Raw genomic sequence first — 14,605 nt, 5'->3', positions numbered from 1 at the left:
GAGTACATAAAATGCTTTTCTTTATAGTAATAATTTCTAAATAACTTATAAGTAATATTTTTTGATAATAAATAGTAATAATTTCTTGACATTCAGTTACTTAACATATTCAGTATTTTGAAATGTCAGATCTTTTTCAGACTTAAGACTTATTTTAAAATTAAGTTTAAATGTTTCATAGTAAAAGAGAGTTGAAGTTATTTCATGGTAATTCCAAAACAAAAATGGAGCTGATCTAAATCTACGTTGATCTCTCAAGGTAAATGTGTGACAGATAACTTTTTACTCTCCAGAAAGATGGCTGCCATTCAGTTACCTCCCAAATTTCCTATTATTAAATAAACGTACTTTTATTTCACAAAATGAAGTGTTTATATTTGGGAAGTGATGTTTATCACCTCAGGGAATTTCACATTGCTGAGCCAATTTTGTGTATTTTTGTTTAGAACAAAATAGCATAACTGAACCTCTGTGTGTTTTACTTTTTTTTTTTTTTTTTTTTAAATTGTCAAGCTTATCAAAACAGGTAATATAGGAAATAACTTATCAGAGACAAAGAAAACAATTGTTATTTAAAATAATTGGAAATTATCTCCTTCCCCTGCTAACAGGAATGAGGCAGTTGAGTCTTTGCTGCTATATTAGGAGTATGTCCAAGATGCTCATTAGTGAACCTATCCCCTCTGAAGAAGGTTTTCTCAAGTGGCCTACTAATTAACGCAGGTTATCATAATGTGGATGCCCCGTAACTGAGAACTGACCACCGAAGCAGTAGCGACAACTTCGATGCGTTTGGCGTCAGTTGATTTTGAAATGGGGAGGCGGAGAAGCCAGGGCCCACACCTGAACTTGCTCACTGTGTGCAGTGTGCTTCTCTTGTACTTTTTTTTATGCTTTTCCAAAGATCAGGTAGAATATTTTTTTATAATACATAGCTGTTTTCTAAAGCTCTGTTGCGTATTTCAGCTGACAATTCTGAGCTGAAGTTTGCAAGGGAGGGTTCTTGCCTGTTAGCTCTTGGCTGCCGGCAGCCTTCCCCATCCGGTTGCCATGGGAACAAGAGTCAGAGTGATCTCTGGAAAACAATATAGAGAAAGCTTTTAAAAAAGCATTATGTAAATCCTTGGCCTTTTTTTTTTTTTTTTTTTTTAAACGGCTCTGACATCTGATTTCATTAAAACAAAAGCTAAAATTGAACACTAGTGCCTGAGGCAACTCCAAGTTCCTCAAGCAGTGGACTTGTTCTTTACCACTTTTGCTTCAGAATATCCCAGTATGCTCATGGTGCCTTAATTGGACACGGTTCATTGATGCAACGTGGTCTAAGGAGTATCCTGCAGGCCTTTCCTAAGGCATCCGTTTTTTTACTAACTTACAGGCAAAGGAATGTTCAACATCTGACTTAAAGTATGGGTAAGGCCTTTTCTGCATGAACAGAGGGTTTCTATCTGTAACAAAAAACTGCATGCAACCAGCTGTCTGATGAAGTCTTTTATGCCGAGGGTGTAAACTTGATCCCTGGTTTGTCAGAGCAAATCATTGAGGCCAATATAGCTGTTCCAGATTTATAGCCATCTAAGAGCAATAATCCGCTCCAGTGGGGAAAAAAATCTTTATAATGTTTACTGTGACAGTGTTTGAATGTGAATTGTTAGTGGCCAGACCTTCCTGGAGTAGTTGAAAAGCTTTCTGAATTCAGTGGGGGGGCACTGTGTGAGTTTACATCAATGATATGTTTATAAAGTGCATAATAAATGGTAGAAAATCATAGTTTTAGGAACACTGTCAGCAGGTGTAAGCAACTATACAGAAACAGCATAGGAGATCCTACCTAAAGGGCAGTACGTACCATAGAATTGTCATCAGATTGTGTTGGTGTCATTGCAGTGACCAACAGCTGAAGCTTTACGTTTACTGTTGAAGCATAAAAATTATTTTTAAATCTCAAAGAACAAGGCAAGAGACATCCTTTGAACTCTCTATTGAAGTCTTTAAAACACAATGAAGTATGATTTGTGCTCTTCTTCTGTAAATATAGTTGAAAGTTGTGTACTTTTTCAACCAAAAAAAGACAGGAGAAAAAGTATACAAAATCAGTTTTCCTTTATAGACAAGTGAAATGTAAATTAGCTCCTACAGGAAGCTTCTAGCAAGAGGGACATTCTGAATTGTACTAAGATGTACATAAGGACGTTGATTAGGTCATCTTTATGGCAGGTGTGACTGAGCAGTGAAAATATCTGTTTCTTTGTTTCGTGTAGCTTCCTCCAGCTTTGCAATGCAACTTGAAAAGGAGAATCATTGAGAGATTCAAGAAGTCCCTCTTCAGTCAGCAGAGCAATCCTTGTAATCTGAAATCAGAAATGAAAAAGGTGTAGTACAACAATTCCTGCATGTGTTCAGCTTTGTCTCCTCCTCTGGTTTAATTAAGCTATAGATATTAATATCCAAACAAATATGAGTGTAAGATTCCATTTTTAGAAGGAAATATTTAGAATATTCTCTACTGATACTTTCTTTGGAAAATATGGAGGCTTCTTAAGTAAGCAGCTTCTGCAGATTAGTTTCAAGTTTGTGTCTGATCGTTAGAACATTTTTTGTAAATGGAGAGGGCCTGCTAGCTGCTAATATTCAAAACTAGACTTCGTCTTCTCAGATCTCAAAAAGACAAGGAAGGAAACTGTTACTTTTTGTGGCAAAGGCTGATAGAGATTATGCGAACTCTTAATTTATATAAATGCTTCTTAATTTGTTATTAGTTTCCCAATGTTATTCATGTTTTGGAACATACTCCTCTCCAAACTGTGAATTTTATGAAGGCACTGTCTTGGAGTATCTTGACGGTAGCATACCTCATCCTGTTGTTGCACAGTGGGGCAGCAGCAGTTTAGTGTCATCAGTTCAAAAATACTGCAGGTTTGCAAGAATGACATGACTAAAGAACCATGCCTGCATGTTTTCCAATGCCATGCTGCACTCCCTGCAACAGAGAAAGAGCTAACGACTAATATCAGAATTTTAAAATGTTCCTTCAAAATCTCCTGAGAAGACTGTAGTCATCCGAGGATCTGAAAATGACATCCTCAACATCTGTGTACTGTGGGAGACTGTGAAGCTAAGATATTTCATTTTGGAATTAATGACAAAGCAGTAATTAGATATGTTACTCTATCTAAAATTTGATGACAAACATGATTTATCACTTATATAATTCCCCTGTGTAATCTCATTTTATTGTCACCTACTTCCACTGAATTGTGGAGCCTTCAAACTCATTGTTTGCTCTGGAATGGACTGACCCCAAATACTAAATCCGTTCTGTAATTCTGTAATAATTCATCTAAGATGCTTAAGATCTGTGGACGTAGGCTACTTAGTGTTTACACTGGTAGCACTTTTGAAAGATATTTAATGATGCCTCTCTCTGAGTCATCAGTTTCATGCTGATTTTCTGTCCTGTAAAACAATCTGGGATTTACATTAAACATTTCTTTTATTACAGCCATAATACTAAATCTAAAAAAATATTTGCTAATCATGTACTGCGTTAGTGTTTTCAGGAAAGGATGCCTGAAAATATGGTGAGAAAAAGGAAGTGTTTATTATAAAATTAACCAGATATTCAAATGCCCATAAATAAAGGAACCTATTTATTTATAAATGTTATGAACTGTAAAATTGTGTTAGCTTCCAAACTATCAGATTTAAGTCTGAAGAAAAGGGAAGAACTACATTATTTTAAAAAAATAACTGGTAGTAAATTGAAGATGTTTGAGATGCTAAATGCAATTTCTACCTTGAAGGAAATAGTTATAGAAGCTATTAAGACAAAGCAATGAGAAGCAGTGCAGTTAGAAGGATGGAGAATTGATAAGCATCAGTGAATAAATGGTACATATTTTACCAAAATCACCACCATAAATATGTTGGGCAACATGGATATCGTTTGGAGGTAATAGGAAGAACCTAAAGAGAGAAAAGATTTAGGTTGAACTCTTCCAGCAAGTGTTGTTATGAAGTTGTGTCATTTCTGCAAATAAAATTTAAAAATCATGGGTTTTTAACTACGTTGAATGAGAAAACCTAAGTAGAACAAAGACAGAAAGATTCCTCCACTGATTGGTGATGGGGTAAAAGTCTTCCAACAACTGATATTCTTCTGTTTCTGTAACTGTAAAAGTGTTAACATGCCGCGGAACTGTGTAACTGGAATTTACCCACAAAAGATATTTTCATGTCAGAATTGCTACGGTGGATATTTTCAAAACTAGACTTTTTTAAGTTTAATGTCAGTATCCTTGTTCACATAATCAAGCAGCTGAACTGAATTTCAGGTTTCAAAAGTGCTGTCTTCTCTCCAATGGGGATTATATCTCTTGAATATGGACTAACAGTTTCACTTGAAGCCCCAGTTTGAAAACCAGTCATCAGCTGCTTCTTTCTTAGGTTTGAGGGAATGCACTTCCCTGTTGATCTTCACACAAAGGTATAGATTATGACATTTTATTCAGATAATCTAAATAACTAAGTGCTTTATACTGAGTGCAGATTGGCAGCTTGCAATGTTCAGTCAGTGTTTCTGGAGAGGAGGTAGGATGTTCATAACTCAGTTCACCACTGTCGTTAATCTAAAAAGTATTGAAATCTCTTTTGATGCACTGGGAAACGTATGAAAGGGTAAACTGCCACACAGTGGTCTGAAGTTTTGACAGATGAGAAGGATGGAGATTTCAGGTGTCCTTTGCTTCTTTCTCTCTCTGTTTGTTTTTTTTTTTTTTTTTTTTTTTTTTTTGTTTTTGTGGGTTTTTTTTTGTTGTTTTTTTTTGTTTTGTTTTTGTTTTTGTTTTTTCTTTTTGGGGTGGGGATTTTCTTTTTCCTTCCTTCCCCAGCTGCTGCAAGGTTCTCCTGAATTGATCGAGCCCAACTTCTTCACAGCAGATTGGCATGCAGTACTTCTTTCTTCAGGTGGAAATATGTTGCTTCCAGATGACAGAAAAGGTAAAGAAAGCAACAAACCCTCTGTAGTGGCATATATGTTCCGAATAAAGTCTGTGGTATCAAAGCAGAAGGAATTGCTGCTCTAAGGTCTGTCTTTAAAGGCAGTAAAGTTATGTGGACTATACTGATTTTCATTGTCAGGGATATTTTTGTTTATTTGTTTGTTATGTTTAATTCCTGGTAAGATATGCAGTTTTATCACTGATGGAACATTATACTAATTTAAGAGAGTGTACTTTGGAATTACAAAGAAATATCAAAGACGCCAATAACACATGGTTCATCCATGGAAATCAATAGCAATGTTTGTAACTGAAAATGTCCTACTTAGGATTTACCTGTCCTTGCACGTGATTTTAAAACAGACTCTGTTTAAACCCTGTGTTATTCTTTTGTCATGTTTGAAACAGTTATACTGGCACGACTTAATTACCTAGCTAGATCAAGCCCTACAAACTTGACGAGGGGAATGCTACGTGCGATTCCACATCTATTTAATGTAAAGTTTATATGTATACACACTTTAAAAAATGAATAGTGTCAAATATACTTTGGACTAGAGATACTCAGTGTGACAGATCATGAACTCCATCTCTAATGAAACCTGCCATCACTGGCATCCTCCAGGATGGGGAACCCCAGTTCTTAGTTCAGAGATGTTTTTCATGATGTGCCTCTTTGTACACTGGACATAAGGGAAATGTGCAGCCTGTATTTTGTTACTTATGCCACTTCCATTCCTCTAAATACAGGAAAAGCTATGTCACAACCCACGGGCTAGAGGACACAGTAACATTAAAAACTGTAGTGCCAGAAAGAAGAGTGAGAAAATTTGGTTTTGCTGGCCTTTCTGCTGGAACTAGCGTACTGGTTCCACAGCTTGTTGCAAAACCCCGGAATAATACTGTGAGTCAAGGGTGCTGTTTCAGTAGGAAATGAGTCCTTAACAATCACTTTAAATATGAGCTTTGTTTTGCTCCCGGAGACAACAATGCAATTTGTTCAAATGCTCAGTATCTGTAATTTTTTAATCTCTTAACCTGCAAAGAAGACTTTTGTCCTCACAAATTGCTGCTGGCTGTGTGCCCTTTCCACTATAAATTGTAAGTGGGAAAGAATAAGAAAGTTGCATTGTGTTCTGTTACATTAAGCACTTAAATATCTTCCATCAGTTAGAACTCTTCCATGAAGTGATAACATTGTGTGCTTCAAATGTTCACATCATGCCGTAAGATGCCTCCCACCTTTGCAGGGGATCATTGCGGTCAGTGGAATGAGCTGCTGATTATCAAACATCTCTCTTACCACTATATTTGTAGTGAAATTTCTGAGAAACTCATGAGGGAGCATAAACCCCAACTTCACTAGTATAACATTACTTGCCTTTTACTTTAAGGTCTCGTTGGCACTTCTGACATAACAGAAGGGATGACGTATGAACAGTTGCAGGTAAGCTATCAGTATACCTATATGTATTAATTTATTACTTTAAATAAAGATAATTTACTGAAATTAATTTCTATTATCTTGTAGACTCTAATTGAAGAGGTTCTAGAGGAAAGCGGTTATTACAGTTTCTCTTCTAACAGGTGAGTCTGTTCAATTTGAAAAGAAAAAGTGAATTAAGATGTGTTAAAACCAAATGTATCATCTGCCTGTTTATGTGATTGCAAGCACATTTTAAGCTTAGTGCAGTACATGGTTTATTGCAATGTATGGATGCGTGGAGTGGAAGAAATGTACATGGGACATATTAGCTAATCTAGGCAGATTTTTCTGGCCACATCTGTTTTCTTCACTCAGATGATAGAGAGGTACAAGTTTGGCAGAAATTTCCTTATATTTTTCCCATATAAAACCACAGCTGAATGAAATAGAGGTATATTTTATTATAATAATCTACCATTATAGGGTTGAAAGGATGAAGCTGACATATTTAGTGAAATAATTGAGTACAGCACAATGAGCAGAATAAGTGGTTGCTCACACAAAAGTGTAGGGGAAGAAAAAAAATGTAACAGTCTTTGAAACTAGGCAGATACTTTGTCCTGGAGAAGTTATATCTTTCCTGCAGAAAACCTTTGAGGAACACAAGAAAGACAGTATGTGAAGAATATCATTATGGTCCACAAGATAAGCTTAACATTTCTCATTCTTTTTACCTGCTAGCCTGTTATTCATTATCTCAGATATTCTTTAGTGCAAAAAAAGTTCGTTACTTCCATCAAGTCTGTTCCTTGTCTTTGCAGTAATCAACATTTTAAAGCCTGGGAGACTGCAGTTGGGTTTTCTGAAACAAATAAACAAACATAAACCAACCCCCACCAATACAGTTATTAAGAGGCTTTATAGTTTCTGGTGCCTCAGTGATATTTTTCAGTTATTGATTATCTCTGCAAACTTTTCTGTATGGGTTGACTCTAGCTTGAAATTTTTTAAATGTTAGTCTGAATATTTTTATGGGCTACTCATTAAATTGGAATTCCAGCTCACAAGGTTCTTGCAGCTGCCAGCTGTAAGTATTGAAAAATGATGATTCAGCACTCCCAACATAAAATAGTCACTCTTTTAGACCTTCAGGGTACACTTGAATCCTGTTTACAAATCACTTCTGCAGCCACAAGGTCTAACAAATTTGTTTATAAGTGTTTTAAAGTATTTTAAATTTTTGTCCTAAATCACAAGCTCCAATGATTTGATGCTGTAGAAAAAAAAAAAAAAAAATCACACAGCTCATGGGGAAAAAAAAAAAAAAAAAAGAAAAAGGATCTAATTTTTAACATCAAGATCTAGTAGGTCTTATTATAAATGTGTAAGTGTGTTGTGGTTGTATAGGCATTTATCTCACAGACTGGTAAAAATCATCTCACTGCAATTAACTAATGAAGCAGGTGTATGCTGAATATGGACTCAAGTATTTTACACAAACTACTATAAAGATAAGATATCTGTTAGTGAAAATCCTAGAGTATCTCAAGTCGATGGGACCCAGAGGGATCACTGAGTCCAACCCCCTGCTTCATGCGGGACTGCCTAAAACTAAACCCTGTGACTGAGAGCGTCATCCAGGCGCTCCCTGAGCTCGGAGCCACGGCCACTGCCCTGGGGAGCCGCGCCGGCGGCCATCCACCCTCAGCCAATGTCCTGGGTTGAGTGAGTGGTGGAGTTTTCTGGTGGCAGGGGAGGGGGCTATCGGGGCGGCCCCCTGTGAGAAGCTTCTCGAAGCTCCCCCAGCTCCAAGTCAGCTCCACTTCTGTTTGGGAAATTGAGCCAGTCGGCTGCGCCTCTGCGATAACGTATTTAAGAAGGGACGTGGTGACGGGCAGTGGGACTTGTGAGGAGGAGTTGCTGCAGCTGCGTGAACACCAAGGTCAGTGGAGGAACGGAGGAAGAAAGGAGGGGGGAGGTGTGCCGGAGCAGAGACCCCCCTGTATCCTGTGGTGAGACGGCAGGGCAGCCCCCCCCGCCACCCATGGAGAGCTATGGTGGAGCAGACATTGATTTACGGCCTGTGGCTCCTGCTCGAATGATCAAGGTGCTGTGCCCGAAGAAGGCCGGGGTCTCGTGGGAAAAGGCAGCCCCGCTGCTGTAATTCAGCGCTGGGAGGATTGCAGCATGCGGGGGAGTCCCACGCCGGAGCAGCTCGGGAAGGGCTGCAGCCGTGGGAGGGAATCCAGTCGGAGGAAGTTAGTGACCCATGACGGAGCAGTGTGGGGAACACTGCGGCCCGTGGGAGGAACTCATGTCAGAGAAAGTTTGTGGAGGACTGTCTCCTGTGAGAGGGGGACCACGATGGAGCAGGAGGAACAAGTTCCAGACACTCCCCTCACCAAACATGAAGGAAGTGGTGGCGCTGACTGCACCCCCCATTCCCTGCCCCTGCGCCCCTGGGGGAGGAGGTAGAGATATCGGGAGCAGAGCTGAGCCCGGGAAGAAGGGAGGGGTGGGGGGAAGGTGTTCTCAAGATGGGGCAATGCTTCTCACTGTCCTACTCTGTTATGTGCTGTTAGTGTCTGTAATAAATGTATGGGTTTTTTTCTTCCCCTAACGAGTCTGCCTTTTGCTCATGATCATAAAAGGGGGATTTTCCCCCATCCCAGTCCTATCTCGAACCCCAAGCCTGGCTCTCTGTCCCTTCTCATTGCCGGAGGGGAAGGGAGAGAGAGCTGCTGCATTGTGGTTGGCTGCCAACCAGGCCTAAACCTCGACAGCCCTGCAGAAGGAAATGGGGGGAAAGGAGCAAGCAGTGCATTTCTGTACGTGCGTAAAGTCTGGAGAACGCCGGTGGATGCCGAGCATCCTTCTTCACGTTGGTGGATGTGCTGTGTATTTGATTTTCACAGGAGCAGGGGAAAACTGCAAGTCACATTGCGTTTCCCTCGAGTCAGTGCTGATCATGTCTATTCCCCAGTCACTGCTGATTTGTGCTGTTTTCACGGGACTTGTGGCAATGACAAAAATGGGTTTGGAAGGGGTGAAAGGAATAGAGTGACATCTCCTTAGAAGTTTGTTGTCTAGATTTTCTTAGTTTTTTTTCTTCTTAGAATTGTTAATGTGTGCCCGTAACAGCTATTGTTGTAGGCTTTGACCCATTCCACTGCATGCGGGTCACTCTATCATGTCCTGGCTTTAGATGACAGATACAAAAGAGCCATACCGCAGCCCAGTTGTTGGTATGTCACCAACAACTTGATTTTTCACTATGATTCTCAATCCTATTACCTGCTGTGATACATAATTATGTTTGGTTCCCGTGCACTATTACATTACTTCTTTTCCAGGCAAGGTTCTACTCCCAAATAATTTACTACTTTTCTTTCTCTTCCAGAAAATTGACAGACCATGCTTTGGCCTCGGCTGTCAAAAAACATGTCTCTATTTCCAGAGGACGTGCCATGTTGTCTAAAGCATGCTCTGTGCAATGTCATTCTGAGCTTTCAGAATTTAAGCAATTTTATTTTTTTTTCTTCTCACACTGTCTCCAAATAGCCAAGCAGTCCAGTTTTGATAGCTGTCCAGTACTGAATGTTTCATTTGCCTAGCAGACACGCATCATTAGATTTCGTGTCAAACTCTCCAAACAGCTAAGCAAGCCAGAGGGACAAATCAGTCTCCCAAGCTGCAGTGCAAGTCACTTATCAGTGTCCACCATTATCTGGTCTTATCCCACCGTGCAGAATTTGGTCTGTAGCCCTCAGAGCAACATCCTATCGGCCATTCTTGCCTGAAAGTGTTTTGAGCCTTTCTCTACTTCTCTTTTATACACAATTAAACATTTCAGAAGCAACTGCAAATTTTCCATCAGAAACTCTACATCCTGTAGCTTTCCTGCAATCCCCTTCTTAGAAAAGTCTTCACAGAAAAGCTTTAGAAAAAAGTACTCGGTGTAATGAATATCTGTATCTTGTTTGCTTCAACAACATATAGGGCAATGCACCTGTTTTTCAACTTTCTTAGCTCATATTAAAAGATTTTAGTTTGATTGAGTTTTTCAGTTTCTAAGATGGGAAGTTGTAATGATGCCGCATGTGTGGGTCTTTCACGGTGGAATGAGAATGGTAGTCTTTCTAGCAGGAGACAAATTGCCTTTCCTTCTGTCTGCAGTGAGTTTCTAGCTCTTCTAATAGAAAAGTGACAAAAAGATCTCCAAAGGCTCAAAAGTCAACAGAAGGCACATCAGAACACCTCAAATTTAACTTGTGAAATTCCAAATTTTTAAAGATATTTCTTCATTTTAGGGCCAAATTTCTTCATGATTTCTGACCAAAGTGACTTGACAGTGTAAGTTCCGTATGTTGTAAGGCTACAAGGTGAATTCTGTTCTAGAACAAAGAATTTCACAGCTGCTATGCAACGACATGGGCCATGTGTGCTATTGCTAAAAGCACTATTAAATGCAGAATAAACAGCTAGATAGTGTACAGTGTAATAATGCAATCTCCTGCCTCATTGTGGAGCACACTTTATAGAGAAAACATTCTGAAAATATTTTTTATTTATTTTGTGATTTTGCAGGATTTGTGTGCATTGTACTTTCCCATTGCTGTTGTCCCTTGCTGTGCCCCCTGAAATTCCAGGAATATGTGATGGGAAACCAAACCTCTAGTGGGGCGATGACATGAAAATTGTACTGGGAAGAATAAACTGTATAAAGGGTTAACAATTATTCAAGCAACTTGATTGGGTGATGACTGAAATGTGAATTCTTTAGAAACTGAGACAGCTTCATAAGAAAAATGTCATGCTTTTTTCTTTTTTTCCATTTTCATTATAATAGTAATTACTATCTCAATACCAGTCATTTCATGGGAATTAATGACCAGCTGAGGATAATGACCTTCAGCTTTATCTTGAATAATCAACTTGTGCTCATTTATCACTAATCTCCTGAAACTCAGCTCTCCAATTGTATTACTTACGCAGAAATTTGGTAAACATGCATAAAAAAACCCCTACAATGTTTCAAAATTATTCTATTCACATCCATTGTGACACTCTTTCTTTTCTTCTCCTTCTGATTTAATATTATAGTGCACAAGAGGCAAGCTCCTTGCTTGTGAGCCTATTTATGAATAGGACAATGAATTCTGATTTCAAACTTCCATCACGCTTTTTCATACTGAAGTAGACACGTAATACCCAAATTGATGCAGAAATCTATTTTTAATCAATTGCATTTAGAAACTTAATCCAAGCAGAAACTCAGTGACAGGAAAAAAGATCTGTTTTAAATAAACAAACATAACCATGGTCAGAGGCAGGAGTTGCGTTCAGGTGAGTGCTGTAGCTCCATCGTGGTTCAGCCCCAGCAGACAGCTCAGCACCACACAGCCGCTCGCTCACTCCCCCCTGGTGGGACGGGGGGAGGAATCAGAAGGGTAAAAGTGGGAAAACCCATGGGTTGGGATAAAGCCAGTTTAGTAAGTGAAGCAAAGGCCGTGCAGGCAAGCAAAGCAGAGCAAGGAATCCATTGCCCCCTTCCTTCCCCCGGGCAGGCCGGGGCCCAGCCGTCCCCAGGGCAGCCGGGCTCCATCCCGCCTGACGGGGACTCGGGCAGATAAAGGCCATCGCTCCGAATGGCCCCTGTCCCCCCTCCTTCCCCCAGCTCCACCTGCTGAGCACGGCGCCATACGGTGGGGGGTACCCCTGGGCTCAGCTGGGCTCAGCTGTCCCCACTGTGTCCCCTCCCAACCCCTCGTGCCCCCCCAGCCCCTCGCGGGGGGGGTGGGCTGAGGGGCAGGAGAGGCCTTGGCTCTGGGCGAGCACTGCTCAGCAGGGACTAACACATCCCTGAGCTGTCAGCTCGTCCAGAACAGAGCCCCGTACTGGCCACGGGGAAGAAAAGTAACTCTAGCCCAGCCCAAACCAGCACAAGCTTATACGACCAGAGGTCTGTTTATGAGAGAAATGTTGTTTCAACATTGTTTTTGTAGGAAAAAAAATGATTGCAATGCAAGGAAGAATAGAAGGAAACAGTATTCATAATCAAATGCATATGGTGTTACTTACTGTTACTGTAACTGTGTTCAATGTGATATTTTCCATTGTTACTGAAGTATTAGAATTGGAGAAGCAACCATTTGTGTAGTTAGAAAAAGCTATTTAATGAAGAGAAAACTGTCAAGTCTGGCTCTAATGATAGCCATACATTTTTAACTACTCAAAGAATAGCTCAAGGTATTATTCACAGAAGGATAATATAGCTCAGGAATGACAGCAAATTCTGAATTTTGCCTGTTTGAGGCAGCTTTCATTTGCATTGGGTCTGTCATCCACGAGTAGATCATTCAAAAATAGAAATACGTTAATGGAGCTTTTTCTATCTGCAAATTCTTACCTTTTTATCTATGTATTCTTCAACACTAATGCACCTCTTTAATTGTGTTACATTACTAATGGATTCAAATTTGTATTTAGCCTAGTCAATGTGTTTTAATGTTCTAGAACATACCGAACTAGACAGTAGATGAAATTATACAGTGCCAATGCTCTTGGAATCTAAAGTGGATCTTTTGATTTAGTGATATCTAGGTGATTTAAGACGCTTTTTTAGTCTGTTCTGGCACCACTTTCTGCTATTGTTGCCTGACATTTTCTGCTAATTCTTTTCTTCTTCCAAATGGTTGTCCGTGTTGATTCTTACTTCTCACACATACAGAAGAAGATTGTTTTGGCCAGCAATGTTTATTAGAGCCACACCAGCATTCTGCCAGCATTCTGTTCATTTGTACTTCTCCGTGGGTAGGTAAAAAAGCCTGCCAAAGCTCAGGAGTACTTTTTTTTTTTTTTTTTCCCCCTTCTTCTTCTAAGCATCCGTGGCTGCGAGTCTTTGATCTACCCACCCCGTTCCGATGGCTGTCAGCTGAGGGTCTGTGTGGCACTGTAAGTGTGCCGCCCTGTTTCTCACAGACCAGCATTCACTACATCTTTTGAGTTAGCTGTCCTTCCACAAAGAGGCAGCATTGGCCTGCCTTTCTCAAGTCACAGATTCTACAGAAATTCGAAAAGGAGAAGCAACATGAAAACATGGAGTAGCACTTGATCCTGGCATGAATTTCATCCAAATCCTGGGGTAAGGCAGTGCCCGATCCTTGTCACGTTGATGAATATAGTGTGTTCCAATGACAGTGAAACATTTGACCAAGAGATGGATGAAAAGTCGCTTGCTGGATAGAGTTCACCACTGCGCCTTTTCACGCTTGCTAGAGGCATCATTTTTAGCATGCTGTTACAACTGCACCAGTGTTGACTGCACTCAGAAGATACACGTGTCACAGTTCCTGTTAATGGTACAGTGGAGCTCTAGAGAAATAATGACTTATAAACTGCATGTATTATAAAATGTATGCCTTGGATCCTAGGTTATTAGCAGCTATGCATGTCAAAATCAGATGGCCAGGTGTGAAAACCTTACTGCTAACTGTATTTTTAGAGAATTGATGGAATATTCTGGTCACTTCAGGGATGGCCAGTAATCTAATAACACAGAAAAAGGATTTGCATTTTTTTTGCTACTATCATAGCATAACAAAACACTTTTCCTCTTTGGGTAAGAAGTCGGTCTTTTGTTACTTTAGGCTTTTTTCCCTGTGAATCAAAATGATAGGAACTGTAGCAGAACCTGTTTATTGCTCTAGCAGTTAGTCAGCATCAAGACTACTACATTTGGCTCATGCCAAGGCTGCTAGGTATAAAAGACTTAGATGTAGAACCTGGCTGCAATTCATGACACTGCGTTGTGCAGAACAGAGAAATGATCCAGGGATCCATCTGGCGCAAGTACCAAAATAATCTGATCATGTGGTGGAACTGTCATTGATGCAGAACCTCTCCCCTTGCTCAGCTGAAGATTCTCTTTAGCAATGAGATCTGTGGAAAGGTGCATTTCACCTCTCGGAAAAAAAATGAAGGAGCATCTGCTCTGAGTTTTGGCTGACTGGTAGGTACAGAGTCACTGATACAGTTCAGTGATGAATACCCAAAATTAGATGGTCTCCTGACAGTGGAAATGCCTGAAGTCCACACTGTCTGTAGAAAAAGTGCATGTTTATGAAGCTGTCTGTCAGCATTTGCACCGTGGGAATGACTGTTTTCAACACTAGGCAGA

At 40.0% G+C, this 14,605-nt stretch overlaps 1 protein-coding gene across 4 annotated transcripts in view; it reads left to right on the top strand.

Moving 5' to 3' along the window:
- NEK10 (NIMA related kinase 10) overlaps window positions 1-14,605 on the top strand; it is a 102,038-nt gene that overhangs the window by 81,142 nt on the left and 6,291 nt on the right. For 3 of the 4 annotated variants that reach the window (XM_042806539.1, XM_042806538.1, XM_042806540.1), the window contains 4 exons: window positions 2,262-2,372; window positions 4,890-4,998; window positions 6,395-6,447; window positions 6,532-6,587. In XM_042806539.1, the coding sequence (XP_042662473.1) occupies window positions 2,262-2,372; window positions 4,890-4,998; window positions 6,395-6,447; window positions 6,532-6,587 (329 nt within the window). Of the gene's footprint in view, window positions 1-2,261; window positions 2,373-4,889; window positions 4,999-6,394; window positions 6,448-6,531; window positions 6,588-14,605 lie in introns of those variants that run through there. The other variant, XR_004407723.2, reaches the window with a different exon arrangement.

The sequence above is a fragment of the Tyto alba genome, unplaced genomic scaffold (assembly GCF_018691265.1).
Source record: "Tyto alba isolate M040663 unplaced genomic scaffold, T.alba_DEE_v4.0 Super-Scaffold_46, whole genome shotgun sequence".
Taxonomy (NCBI): Eukaryota; Metazoa; Chordata; class Aves; order Strigiformes; family Tytonidae; genus Tyto; species Tyto alba.
The sequence above is the reverse complement of the archived record's forward strand: the minus strand, read 5'-3'. Positions and strand labels throughout refer to the sequence as shown.